Source organism: Mixophyes fleayi, chromosome 3 (genome assembly GCF_038048845.1).
Source record: "Mixophyes fleayi isolate aMixFle1 chromosome 3, aMixFle1.hap1, whole genome shotgun sequence".
NCBI lineage: Eukaryota > Metazoa > Chordata > Amphibia > Anura > Limnodynastidae > Mixophyes > Mixophyes fleayi.
Window position 1 is genome coordinate 145,778,443 of NC_134404.1, and position 13,346 is coordinate 145,791,788.

The window sequence follows — 13,346 nt, forward strand, 5'->3', positions numbered from 1 at the left end:
TCCTCCTCATAGTTATTTAAAGAAAACAAAAAACATTTATAAATGAAATTAAATGAACTTTAAACTATTATGTAAAGGAAAAACTAACAAAGAAAACAATATTACAATTCTTCCTGAAAAAGGAAACACTAAAAAAGACATAATTTTAACTCCTATGTTTAAAACCCAAATTTTCCCGTGGGTCATGACTTTTGAGCTGAAATTCGGCCCATGTGGGGCATACAGTATTTCTAGGGCTTCGCACAATTGTAGTTATTACCAGAATTGCTTAGGGATTGAAGAGTCTGCAAATTGTTGTTCTGAAGATAGTATTTTCCTCAAGTGACCCATAGATTCTTAGCAAAAGTAATTTTATGATAATAACTGGAAAACATAGATTGAACACCCTTATGCTGGGACATGTCATAAAATGTCATAAACAGATGAGCCTGCCAACACATCCTTGCTCTGACTTGGAAAGTAAAAGACTGGTTATATTTACTTAGTTATTTATAGGAGTTCTCTGTATGCTCTCACACCTAACAACAAGCTAAATATTATTAAACATATTTTGCATATATGATATATATCTGCTTTCCACAAATCTAGGAGGAAAATCACAATTATGAAATGCAGGTGTAAAAGTCACCTTATAGAAAATAATGATGTATAGCTTTGAAATTGAGCTAGGCTTTACATGAATTGTTATCTGAAGCCAGCTGCCTCGTCTCTCCGGGGACTCAGTACTATTTGTGTGCTTCATGGAACTATAATTGGAAAGTAGTGTTAGCAAGTAGTTATCTGTAGGACACACTAGGAGTACAGCAGCTTGAAAAGAACTGTAATAACCAACGAGCAACAAGATGGTTTTGTTTCACTAAGGATTTACGTGTAGAAAATGGATTTAGGAAAACATAAAACTGAAACCTTATCAAGTAAGACTGTAAGAGAGGATATTACGGTAAGACTAACCACATCGTGCATTAGACACATGTTTAACTATACTTTGACACTTGCTGCAATGTATCAGTTTTATGTGTTAATTACATGTTCCTGTAACTGGTGTTCTCAGAATGCAGCCATACTTATACAAACTGGGGTGCAGATAGAAAACAGTTATAGATTACAGCATAGTAAGCTATTGGTAAAGCTGACCTGTTGTTGACTTGTTTACATGAATTGTTATCTGAAGCCAGTTGTCTTTTTTTTTGTCTAGAGACTCATTTACAATCCATTTGAGCAAAATTAAAATGATCTTAGGTTAGTATGGAAAGTTATTTAGAATTAGTTGTTATCCTTATTTATATTATTGTAACATGTGTATAACCGTAGAGACCTAAGAAAATGTATAACATATGCAACTTATTGATAGTGGATTTACCTGATTGCAAATATATAAAATAGGTGGATTTAAGGATTTTACAATATCATCATTGTTTATTTATAAGGTGGCACTTCAGCAATACTGATCAAACAAAAATCATATAAAACAGATAGACTTAAAACAGTCAGGGATACAAATCAGCAAAGGACAAATGAAATACAAATGAAACATAAAACATAACAAGTATGTATGAGGAAGACAACGAAGGAACAGACATGAGGCAAAATGTAAATTTGGTCATTGTAGTAAAAGAACAGAATATTTTTATACACAGCAGACTGTTCTAAGCTGCTTCAGTCCATGTCATCATCACCTCCCGTTTTCAGTACAACCCCCCCTTCCTTCTTCTCATGTTTCTCTTTACCTCTACCCTTTCCCACAAAGGCTGTCATATATTTGAGCTGTTGTGAATGTACTGCTCCAACAGGAACCACTCTCCATCACACAGCAATGCCAGTTGTTTACATTCATTAGAGGTTATGTGCCTTGCGATAGGAGTACCTCCTTTCAAATTTCAAATGTGTGTTCCATGAACACGTTCACTATGACCACTGCTATTAAATAAAATAAAATATATACTGGGGGTATGTTATAATGGGGTGAATGGGTTTCCATTGCCAATCACCTATCCATGGCTTCATCTGGGGCCCCAGATTCCTCTTGGCTGGCATAGATACATAACTGCTAAACTACCATGTCCTATCATCAGATTTCCAGAGATCTTAAAAAATGTTTCTGTACAACAGATATTTGATAAATCTTGATTAATGGCATACTAGCCATAACTATTTGTAATTTATTTTAACTTGATTAGAATATTAAACTTTGAATGTATAATATTAATCTTTTTACTGGGCTCTGATTAGTTCCTCCCAAAGCCATACTGTCAGTGTTAATAATATGATATGATAAGTAAACACCTTGGTTACTTGGGATAGTGACAACTGGAAATGGTCTTAAGTGAATGAGATTTTGGTCATAAGAAGTGAAACTAACAGACAGCAGACAAAGTTTGCTCATAATCTGAACAAAGAAATAACATGCAACCTTGTCTAATATATGCACTCTTGTGTACAGGGCCTGATCAACCACTAGGCTGACCAGGCTGCAGCCTGGGGCGCTGGGTCCCGGGGGGCGCTGCACTGTGGGTATTATTTTATTTATTTTTTTTAAATTTTTTTTAATTTTTTTTTTTTTTCTTCATTCATTTTTTTTTTCGGGGTGGGGGAGGGGGGGGTCGCCGCTGGGGATCGCCGCGGGAAGGGGGGAATCGCCACGGGGGGGTGGAGGGCTCGACGATCAAAAGCATTGGTGGTCAGTGGTTAGCAACACACAGCCAATCGCCAGGCTGCCTGTTGCTGTGCAGCAGACAGGAAGCAGGACGTCTTCACTTCCTATCTGCTGATCTGAGGAGAGGAGCGACGCTGGCACAACTACAGGTAAGTGAAGGGGGGAACTGCCCTGCATATCTATAGGGAGGGGGGGGGGGACTGCCCTGCATATCTATAGGGAGGGGGGGAAACTGCCCTGCATATCTATAGGGGGGGGGGAACTGCCCTGCATATCTATAGGGAGGGGGGGGAACTGCCCTGCATATCTATAGGGAGGGGGGGGAACTGCCCTGCATATCTATAGGGAGGGGGGGGAACTGCCCTGCATATCTATAGGGAGGGGGGGGAACTGCCCTGCATATCTATAGGGAGGGGGGGGAACTGCTCTGCATATCTATAGGGAGGGGGGAACTGCCCTGCATATCTATAGGGAGGGGGGGGGAACTGCCCTGCATATCTATAGGGAGGGGGAGAACTGCCCTGCATATCTATAGGGAGGGGGAACTGCCCTGCATATCTATAGGAAGGGGGAGAACTACCCTGCATATCTATAGGGAGGGGGGGAACTACCCTGCATATCTATAGGGAGGGGGGGGACTACCCTGCATATCTATAGGGAGGGAGAGGGGGGACTGTCATGCATATGTATAGGGAGGGAGAGGGGGACTGTCATACAAATCTATAGGGTGGGAGGGGGGGCTGCCATGAAAATCTATAGGGAGGTAGAGAGGTTGATATGTATGAAGGAGGGCAGAGGAGGGGGGCTGATATATGTGACTGGGGGAGTTTTGATGTGACGGGGGGGGGGGATAGCTAGCTAGCAGAGTGAAGGTAAGGAAAATAGCTGCAAGGGGGATGGATGCAGGGTGGGAGGTAAAGAAAATGGCTGCAGCAGGGGTTAAGGAAAATGGCTGTGCGGGGGGGTTGTGGTTAAGGAAAATGGCTGCAGGGGGTATTTAAAAAATAGAGCAGCTTTGGGGGGCAGAATCTCATGATTGTGTGGTGGTCACATGGGTGGTCTCAGCAATCACTAGAATACTAAATATTAGTGAGATGGGGCTGGTAGAGGTTTGTATTTGATTGACAACAAATATTCAGATATTGCTTATATATGCCTGTCCAATGGGGTACTTTTAGCTGGCCATAATGGAGTGTTTTGTTTTAACTAAAGGGCCTAATCATTCAGGGTTTGCATTATAATACATTTTTGCATTTTCAAAAAAGGACGCCAACTTTCCAGAAGCCAGCGAGAGGATAACAAGTTGCAAGAGAGAAGAGCAAGGACAGGTAAGAGACAATGGCACAATCTGTCTAAATTTGAATGCTGGAGAATACACCTGAACATTCATATTCAGGAGTGTTCCTATACACCTATATATTCGGAGGAGGGGGGGGGGGGGCTGCGGCCGTATTAGCCTAGGGCGGCCAGAACCCTTAATCAGGCCTTGCTTGTGTACTAGTCACAATGGAGCAGGTAAACATTTTGAGATTTGATTGATTTCTGCAAAATTAATTGAAATGACCTTCTTGGCACGAAGTTGGCCAGTGAATTTCATCGAAGAATATGCTTGTATTGCATTAATAGCCATTGACTGTGTACATCATTATTAGTTGTTATGTTTACCCGCAGTGACAACAAAGAGGTGAAATGAGGAGTCCTGGTTTAAGGAGTGCTAATCGTTGAAACATTATTCAATTTCAGTAATTGGACTGTATAGCATGTTGATAACAGTGATCTGCCTTGTACATACATAAGTAATCCATGTATAAGACAATCCATTACAGCTGGTACTGTAATTAATTAACGACAGTGCTACAGTGCAGGACATTTTTGTGAACTCAGAAACCACCACAGTTGTGGTGATTATGGTGCCCTGTAGTAGGTCCTGAATATATTGTTGTTGAATATAGAGTGATAGGATGCCAGAAAATCACCATCTCAATTTCTATAATAAGTTAGTATTGTCTACAATTGTTTGGGGAAACTAGTAGAGAACTGTCCCAGTGTACCAACCTTCAGTGCTCCAGAGGACAATGGATATCATGAGGAATGGATGTGAGTATGGAAGAACATGGCTATCAATAATAGGCACACATGTTGATAAACTTTTTTTATTGCAGAATGGAACAGTTTGTGACCAACTGTCATGTTTTGTTGGCGTGTATAGTATCTAATGATTATCTAGTGAGTATAGGAACAATCCACAGTTTGGGGCTTGTTCACACTTTAACTTCTGTTTTACCTAAAGTTAGTCTGAATGTCATATTCTTGTTCATTAACTATTTTAAAAGGCAGATTTAAATGGATCAATAAATGTTATAGTACCATTCACTCAACTTAAATATGTTAAACAATTTATAAAGTTGTTCATCTCAACATGACACCAAACACCCCCTGATGAAAGCATGTGTCTAAAATATGATCAATTTTGATGTATGGACATATAAATGTCACTAATACAAGATCTGACATTTGTGGTTTCCAATTTTTGCACCAACATGGCTGATATAAATCATAGCATTATTATTAGCAGCATCACATCCAGGTCACATAACCAGACTTCAGAATCACAACGGTTGCCGTGCCATGTCTGACACAAAATAGACCACAAATATAATTGGCTTTTTACAATAACAATATTTGAATGTACAATGTGCTAAACAAACTCTTGATTAATCATTATTAAGTATAACTGAACTACTCAGTAGCATGGATTACAAGTCACAATCTTTAAGTTATTTATTATTTCACATTAAAATGTTGTTGATGCAGTGATGCTCTTCATGATGAGTAAAAGTGATTGGTTTATGGAAATTGTACATACACCTATTCTGGGCTTTGCATGTACAATACATGTTTGTGCAATACTTGTTTAAGTATAGTGTATTATTATCAGTAACATAACTTTAAATTGTACTAATGGAAAGCAAAGTTTGTTATCTGTGCTGCCCTATGCCCTAACAGTGTAAGGAATGCTGCCAATAGGGATGTGTGGGGAGCGAATTCCCAAGAAACTCCCAGTACATAAATAACACTGAAAAAGGATCCCAAGGTGCAAACAGGAATTTTTCTATAAATAGTGTGTCTTCTAATACATGAATATCAGTGTTATTTACACTGGTTTACAAATATATCACATATACCACGTGCATAAGCTATTAATATACACTATTTCTTCTATTTGAACCTTGGGAACCTTCTGTATTACAAATTGTAATCAGTGGCCGAACTACCATAGTGTTCCAACTTCAGATTACCTGTATCAATCCCTATTTGCGCTGGCAGACCAGAGGCACGGAGTCTAACGGACTCCCTGGTATTCACCAACAACCACCGCAAGGGGAGATGAGCTTTGCTGCCGGGAATCCACAGGTTGTGGCCCTCTGGACTGCCTCAGGATGTGACACAAGGCCTGAACCATAGGAGGGATTCTCGGGTGTAATGAAGAAGCAACCGCTGTACAGGTGGAGGTATGAACAGGCCGGGTGGAACAGATGAGCGGGGATCAGGCAGAGAGTAGTCAGACAAGCTGGAACTGGTATACGGATATCAGGCAGAGAGTAGTCAGACAAGCCGTTACTGGCACAAGGATATCAGACGGAGGGTAGTCAGACAAGCCGGGAACTGGTACACAGATATCAGGCAGAGAGTAGTCAGACAAACTGAAACTGGTACACTGGTATCAGACAGAGGTTAGTCAGACAAGCCTGGACTGGTGCATTAAGATAAATAAAGCTCCAGGTCCAGATGGCATACACCCAAGGGTTCTTATGAAGCTAAACTCAGAAATAGCTAGACCGCTATTCTTAATTTTCATAGACTCAATCTCCTCAGGCTCAGTACCAAGGGATTGGCGAATAGCAGATGCAGTGTTGTTGTTTAAAAAGGGGACGAGATCACAACCAGGGAATTATAGACCTGTAAGCCTGACATCAATGGTGGGGAAACTACTGGAAGGTATATTAAGGGATAGTATTCAGGATTACTTGGTGCGCACTAAGATTATTAGTAGGAATCAGCATGGATTCGTGAGGGATAGGTCATGTCAAATTAATCTAATTACTATCTACGAAGATGTTAGTGGGAACTTAGACCAGGGCAGCACAGTAGATGTGGTCTACTTAGATTTTGCAAAGGCCTTTGATACAGTGCCACACAAGAGGTTAGTTTACAAAATAAGGGAACTGGGTCTAGGAAGCAACATTTGTACTTGGATTGAAAACTGGTAAGAGATTAGGGAACAGAGAGTTGTGCTAAATGGAACATTTTCTAATTGGTCAAAAGTTTTAAGTGGAGTACCTCAAGGTTCTGTGCTGGGGCCACTCCTTTTTAATATATTTATTAATGACCTTGTTGATGGTTTAGAGAGTAAAGTTTCTATTTTTGCAGATGACACTAAACTCTGTAAGGTAATAAAATCAGAGCAAGATGTAGCTTCTCTACAGAGGGACTTAAATAAACTGGAGGATTGGGCGGCCAAATGGAATATGAGGTTTAACACAGGTAAATATAAGGTTATGCATTTAGGGATCAAAAATTAGAACACAATCTATAAATTAAATAGAATTAATTTAGGAGAATCTGTAATGAAAGGATTTAAGAGTGCTTGTATACAGTAGACTTAGCAATAGTGCTCAATGTCAAGCAGCAGCTGCAAGGGAAATAAAGTATTGGCATGCATAAAAGGGGGCATAGATGCAAGGGAAGACAGTGTAATTTTGCCACTGTATAAATTGTTGGTAAGACCTCATCTTGAATATGCAGTACAGTTCTGGGCACCACTCTATAAAAAAGATAATTTGGAACTAGAAAGGGTTCAGAGAAGGGCGACAAAATTAATAAAGGGTATGGTGTCATTAAGTTAGGAGAAAAGGTTAGCCACTTTAGGCATATTTACTTTAGAAAAGAGGCTTCTGAGAGGAGATATGATTACTATGTACAAATACATTAAGGGTCAATACAGAGAACTTTCATGGGAACTTTTTACCCCAAGGACTATACACAGGACACTCAGCCATCCCTTAAGATTAGAGGAGAGAAAATTTCACAACCATCAAAGGAAAGGGTTCTTTGCAGTAAGGGCAGTCAAGATATGGAATTCACTGCCAGGAAAGGTTGTGATGGCAGATTCAATAGATATGTTTAAGAAAGGGTTAGACAATTTTTTTGCGGAAAAGTGTATCCAGGGATACGACCATTAATTAAAATGAAGGATAGTAGTGGATATAGAGTAAAAATAGGACTGCAATATTGGGCCTGGGGGGATTTTCACAATTGGCAGTTGCTTACTCTGGCTCAATTTAAAATATAAGTGAGGGATCACAGGAGATCCAAAATAGGTTGAACTTGATGGACTGGTGTCTTTTTTCAACCTCATCAACTATGTACAACTATTCTACACGGAAATCAGGCAGAGAGTAGGTAGACCAGCCGTGAACTGGTACACAGATATCAGGCAGATGGGTACACAAGGAGATTCCACAGACTTGGTCAGACAGGCGATACTGGTACACAGTTCAGGCAAAAGGGTACACTAGGAGATTCCGCAGACTTGGTCAGACAGGCTATACTGGTACATGGTTCAGGCAAAAGGGTACACTAGAAGATTCTCGAGACTTAGTCAGACAGGCGATACTGGTAAACAGAGAGATTCACAGAAATGCAGCAAGAAATGACAGGGGAGTCAGAGACACAACAAACTAGTTTCACTGACACTGAGCAAGTGTCAGTGCAGGTTTAAATAGGAAGACATTAAAAAAAAAACTCCAGGGACCCGATCATGTGACCTCATGGCTGGCCAATTGGCGCAATCCTATCCCTGCTACCAATCAACCAGAAATTAAACCGAACCTCTGGTTCTACGAGAATCCAACAATTGTTTAACCTCGTATTCAGCTTGATTGTGTAAAAGAACCGGAGGTGGAGGTCTCGTGTTAGTAGAGAACTGATTCAGAATCACCGGCTTCAAAAGAGAAATAAGAAAAACGTTGGTGATACAAAGAAAGGATGGGAGTTTAAGCCTGTAGGTTACTGGATTGATTACCTTAGAAATGGGAAAAGGCCCAATGTATCTAGGTCCTATACTTGTTTCAGCATCAAAAGCCACCAATAATAATGGGTAAGAAGTTCTCCAGTCTTCTTGACTCCAGCATGACCTGCAAAATGGGAAGCCTGAGCCCAGCGTAGTAACTTAAGGCGAAGATGAGGCAAAATTAATGTTCTCCCGGAAGAACAACTAGGACTTTCAAGAGGGAAAAAAAGCTAGAATGCAGTTGGGGTCCAGAATAGGTTTAGGTTCTTCAGAAGAATTCTGGTCGTCAGAGTTAAGAGTTAAGTTGAAGGAAGATCTCTAGAAAAGATAAGGATATCATTCGGATATATGACGACAAACGGAAAGAGGGTATCCTGGAAAATTTAATTCATGAAGTTTTGGAATACAGCTGGGGCGTTACATAACCCAAAAGGCATCACTAAATATTCAAAGTAACCGACGTGAGTGTTAAAGTCCACCATCCATTTGTCTCCTTTTTAATGCGGATAAGGTTGTACGCCTCTCTCAAGTCTAATTTAGAAAAGACGGTGGCTCCTTTAATCCGATTGAAAAGCTATGAAATTAGCGGCAGTGGATAACTGTTCTTGATAGATTAGAGATTACGAAAATCAATGCAGGGACGAACACCTACATCTTTTTTCTTTACGAAAAAAAATCCAGCGCCAGCAGGGGAGGTGGGCTTCCTGATAAAGCCTCTCAAGATTTTCTTGAATATATTCCGACATGGCCTGTGCCTCAGTAATAGAAAGGGGATAGATGCGACCTTGAGGAATGGGTTTCCTAATGAAAAGCTTAATATTGAAATCCCAGACGCGATGAGGTGGCAGTTTGGTAGGCTTCTGTTCACAAAAGACGTCCAAGAACCCCTGGTCCTGGGGTTGTAAAGCGGTAACAGATGAACAACGGAGAGGTATGACTTCGATAAGACAACGGGAGTGGCACTGTAGTCCCCAAGATAGGATTTAGGCGGATTGCCAATCCAGGGTAAGTGAGTGGAGGCGAAGCGAAGGAAGGCCAAGGACTAGAGAATTTATTGCCCTAGGAATCACTAATAAGGAAATCTTCTCCTTATGCAAGGCTCCAATCTGAAGTGTAAGTGCAATTGTTTGAAACTGAATCAAACCCCCAGATATCTTGCTGCCATCTATGGCCGTGAAACAAACCAGATATTCCAGGGGAATAGTGGGAATGTCATAAACCGAAATTACCGAAGCAGAAATGAAGTTCCTTGCACCTCCAGAGTCTAAAAGGGAAATAAAGTGTTTCCCTGAAGAAAGAAGCACAGGGAAAAGAAGATTTTCTTTTTGGAAAGAGTTTAGGAGAGAGAGACTTTGTTGTTTCCCGGACAAATAGGACAAGTACAAATAAGATGGCCATTCCCTCCACAATAAAGGCATAATTTGTTTTTAGATATTCTCTCTCTTTCCTCAGGAGAAAGCCTTTGCTCGCCTTAATTTCATGGGTTCTTCAAGAGGTGCAGGGGAAGTCTGGAACTGAGGAGTAAAACGAAGATTGGGCCATGGTAACCCGTTCTCTCTCTCGTGATCTCTCCTGGAAACTTGAATTCACCTTTACACATATAGAAATAAGATCATCCAGAGAAGGGGTGGGGTACGGAATAATGTTGATGATTATTCCGACAAGACTTACCCTGACGTCTTCACAGCGAACGGCTCCTTTCCGACCAGGCTCCAGGACGACTGATGTGACAACCAACTGCAAGGCATCGCGGCGAATGAAGAAGTTGAATGAACGAATGAAGGAGAGTGGATGATGTCACTGGCGACCTCAACGCTGTTATCGGTGCTGTTTAGGGGGTAATGTAAGTATACGGGCATGGACAATGTACTTTGCAAAGCGTTGTACATTGTTAATGTTAATGTGGAACAGTGCTCCTTTGCTATCATTTTGTATTTACTCCTGGAGGAAATCAGAAGGCATTGCAGCAAGCTACTAAGAAAAGTGAAAGAGGAATGCCAATGAAATAAATAAATCTGTCCACAAAATTGTGTATTGAATGGGTTGAATGGATGTTGGAACTTTAGAGGAGGCCAAAGAAGATAGTATAACTGAAGTCTAGATGGGGTGTTGTTAGTAATAATTTTAGCTGTGTCTGGGTGAAATAATATATGCTAGGGCTAGGCAACAAGATGCGTGGCACAAATGAGATATTATTCTAAGAATGGTTATTGTTTCTTCAACAGACTAAGAGCTCATATGTTGAATTTACTTTTTCATTGCTTTACTTTGTTTATTTTACTGATTTTGATTATTACCATTACCAACCAGGATCTCCTCTGTTACTATGTAATATTATTACATCTGTCATCATGTTATGCTACATAGTTATTGTATAAACCACTAATGTGCAAGTAAGTAAAAATGTTGAAATATTAATAATTTTAGAAAGGAAGCATTTTATGATTTTTAGCACAATGTGTTTAGAAAAAGATCTTCAACAAAAGCTAATACACTATGTCCACAGCTCCTTAAATCTCCAGATGATAAATCATGATCCAGATATTGTATTGTGAAATGTATGCTGTAATAAAAGCAATTTATGTGTCAAGTGCAGTGCAAAGATGAGCAATAATAAACTATGACAGTTTCCAAAATGTAAGATAAAAGATGGCTGCAATTATCTATGAAATAAGAAATATTTTGGATGTTGTCTTCTATTATGCTAATCCACCAGACATACTATCAATATGTGCATTTGAACCAAACTTATAATCAATGCTGTCTTTTTAAACCATTACTAAACCATTACTAAATAAAATAAAGATTTGATATGTTCATAAATTGAAAAATCTATAAAAACAATCCTCACATAGGAATCACTGCAATAGCATTGATTTCAATTTTCTATATTGCCACATCACACTGACTAAAGATTTATTTATTAGATACATTTTAAATCAGAATTGAAGTGATATGTTGGTGAGCATATATAAGTAAAAATTATAATGAAAACATTTGTCTTTTTAATTTTCATCTACTCTATATTAGAGTATGATTTAGAAGATATGTTACTAAAAAAAATACTGGTCTGTTCTACGCTAGCTTTTGGGGTTTAATATATGTTGTTTTTTCTTTTAATGTCTCAGAATTTGGCATTTTTATAATATTCTTTTTCCTAGATGTTACAGTGTTCATTATTACCAGCCATCCACCTATGATCTTCTTTGTACATTTGAATAAAACATACCTTGAACATTTCACTGACTACATATTCAAGAAGGTGCTATTTAATTTTCAGATAAACATGTAAGCATAGATTATTCCTTTACCTAACATTCAAGCCTGGAATACCAGGGTAAGCATATAATACATAACACGGTCCTATAAATGTTTTCCTCCATGTCTCACCTAAATGAATGATGAGATGGCTTAAAAAATTAAAGGAAACTCATATCAAGAGTCTATCCTAGTTTTCGTTTTATGAACAGGTAATTTAATATAGAATATTAAACTCCTAATTGTATTGGTGTTGGGAACTCAAAACAAAAACACAGGTATGGCCTGCCATAGTCTCAATGCTCAAAATTATACAACATATGCTATACAGATATCCTGGGAACAAAATAAATTTCCATGCCAATAGTTCTAATAAATATTATTAACATTGCTAGTAAAAAGGCAAGAGAGCGCCCATGGTGCAGTATATGATAACCTTGTTAATTATTGAAAAACGCCAAAAACTTGTGTTTAGTCCAATGTATAGAGGGCTTAATTGAAATAGTTGCAACTACTAATGATGGGATCCCACTGGAATATTCGCTTAGGTAAGATAAATTAATGGGAAGGAATCCATCCGGTATAGCAAGACCTAGAACAAATTATAGGCCCAACAGGCCATCCTTATGTGATATTTAAGTAAATATATATTAAGACAAAAGGTTAATAATTAAATGCTCACAATAAAAATGAAGTGACAAACTTATCTGTAGTCTCCCGTCCAGCTGGAGATAGATGGAAACAACAACTGCAAATAATCAGCTGCAGGGATCCAGATCCTCAGTGATTTCTATTGAATAAAATAAATCAAATCAATGACAGAAAATGAGGCGGCCTCCCTACGTGTTTCATCACTCACACTTCTTTAGAGGTATACTGTTTTCTGTTTTGATTTATTTTATTGAAGAGAAATTAAAATACAAATTTTTAACAACTAAATTTTAAAAAATGTTTCAATCAAACTGCAAACACTACTGTGCTCAAAGTTTGAGATTCCTTGTTCACAATTAAAAAAAGTAAAGTGTATCAATTTAAGCTTGAACATAGTCAAACAACTTGAATATGCTCAAACCTGTTTTAATCAGTTAGAAATTTGAAATTCGGACAATTTTTTTTATTTTTGTACCGATTCATCAGAGTGGTTCAAAAACCGATCTAAGGCTGGTTTGAGCATCACTAGCCACCAGAATCTTCAAACATAGATTGCTTTGCATTGTGCCCAGCTGGCAAATGGTTGCCACCCATTACAATTTTTTAAATTTCAGGTTGGATGAGGATCAGCACAGGATTTCTTTGCTTCATTACCACTGACACTAGGATTGCTACTTGTCTTATACAGTGTATTTCGCAGTGTTGGATTGC

The 13,346-nt window shown here is 38.9% G+C and overlaps 1 protein-coding gene across 5 annotated transcripts in view; it reads left to right on the plus strand.

Annotated features, from left to right (window-relative positions):
* Positions 1-767: 767 nt before the first annotated feature.
* MLIP (muscular LMNA interacting protein) overlaps positions 768-13,346 on the plus strand; it is a 183,825-nt gene continuing 171,246 nt past the window's right edge. For all 5 annotated transcript variants that reach the window (XM_075202512.1, XM_075202513.1, XM_075202514.1 and 2 more), the window contains exon 1: positions 768-940. In XM_075202512.1, coding sequence (XP_075058613.1) covers positions 878-940 — 63 coding nt within the window. In that variant the 5' untranslated portion in view covers positions 768-877. The remainder of the gene's footprint in view (positions 941-13,346) is intronic.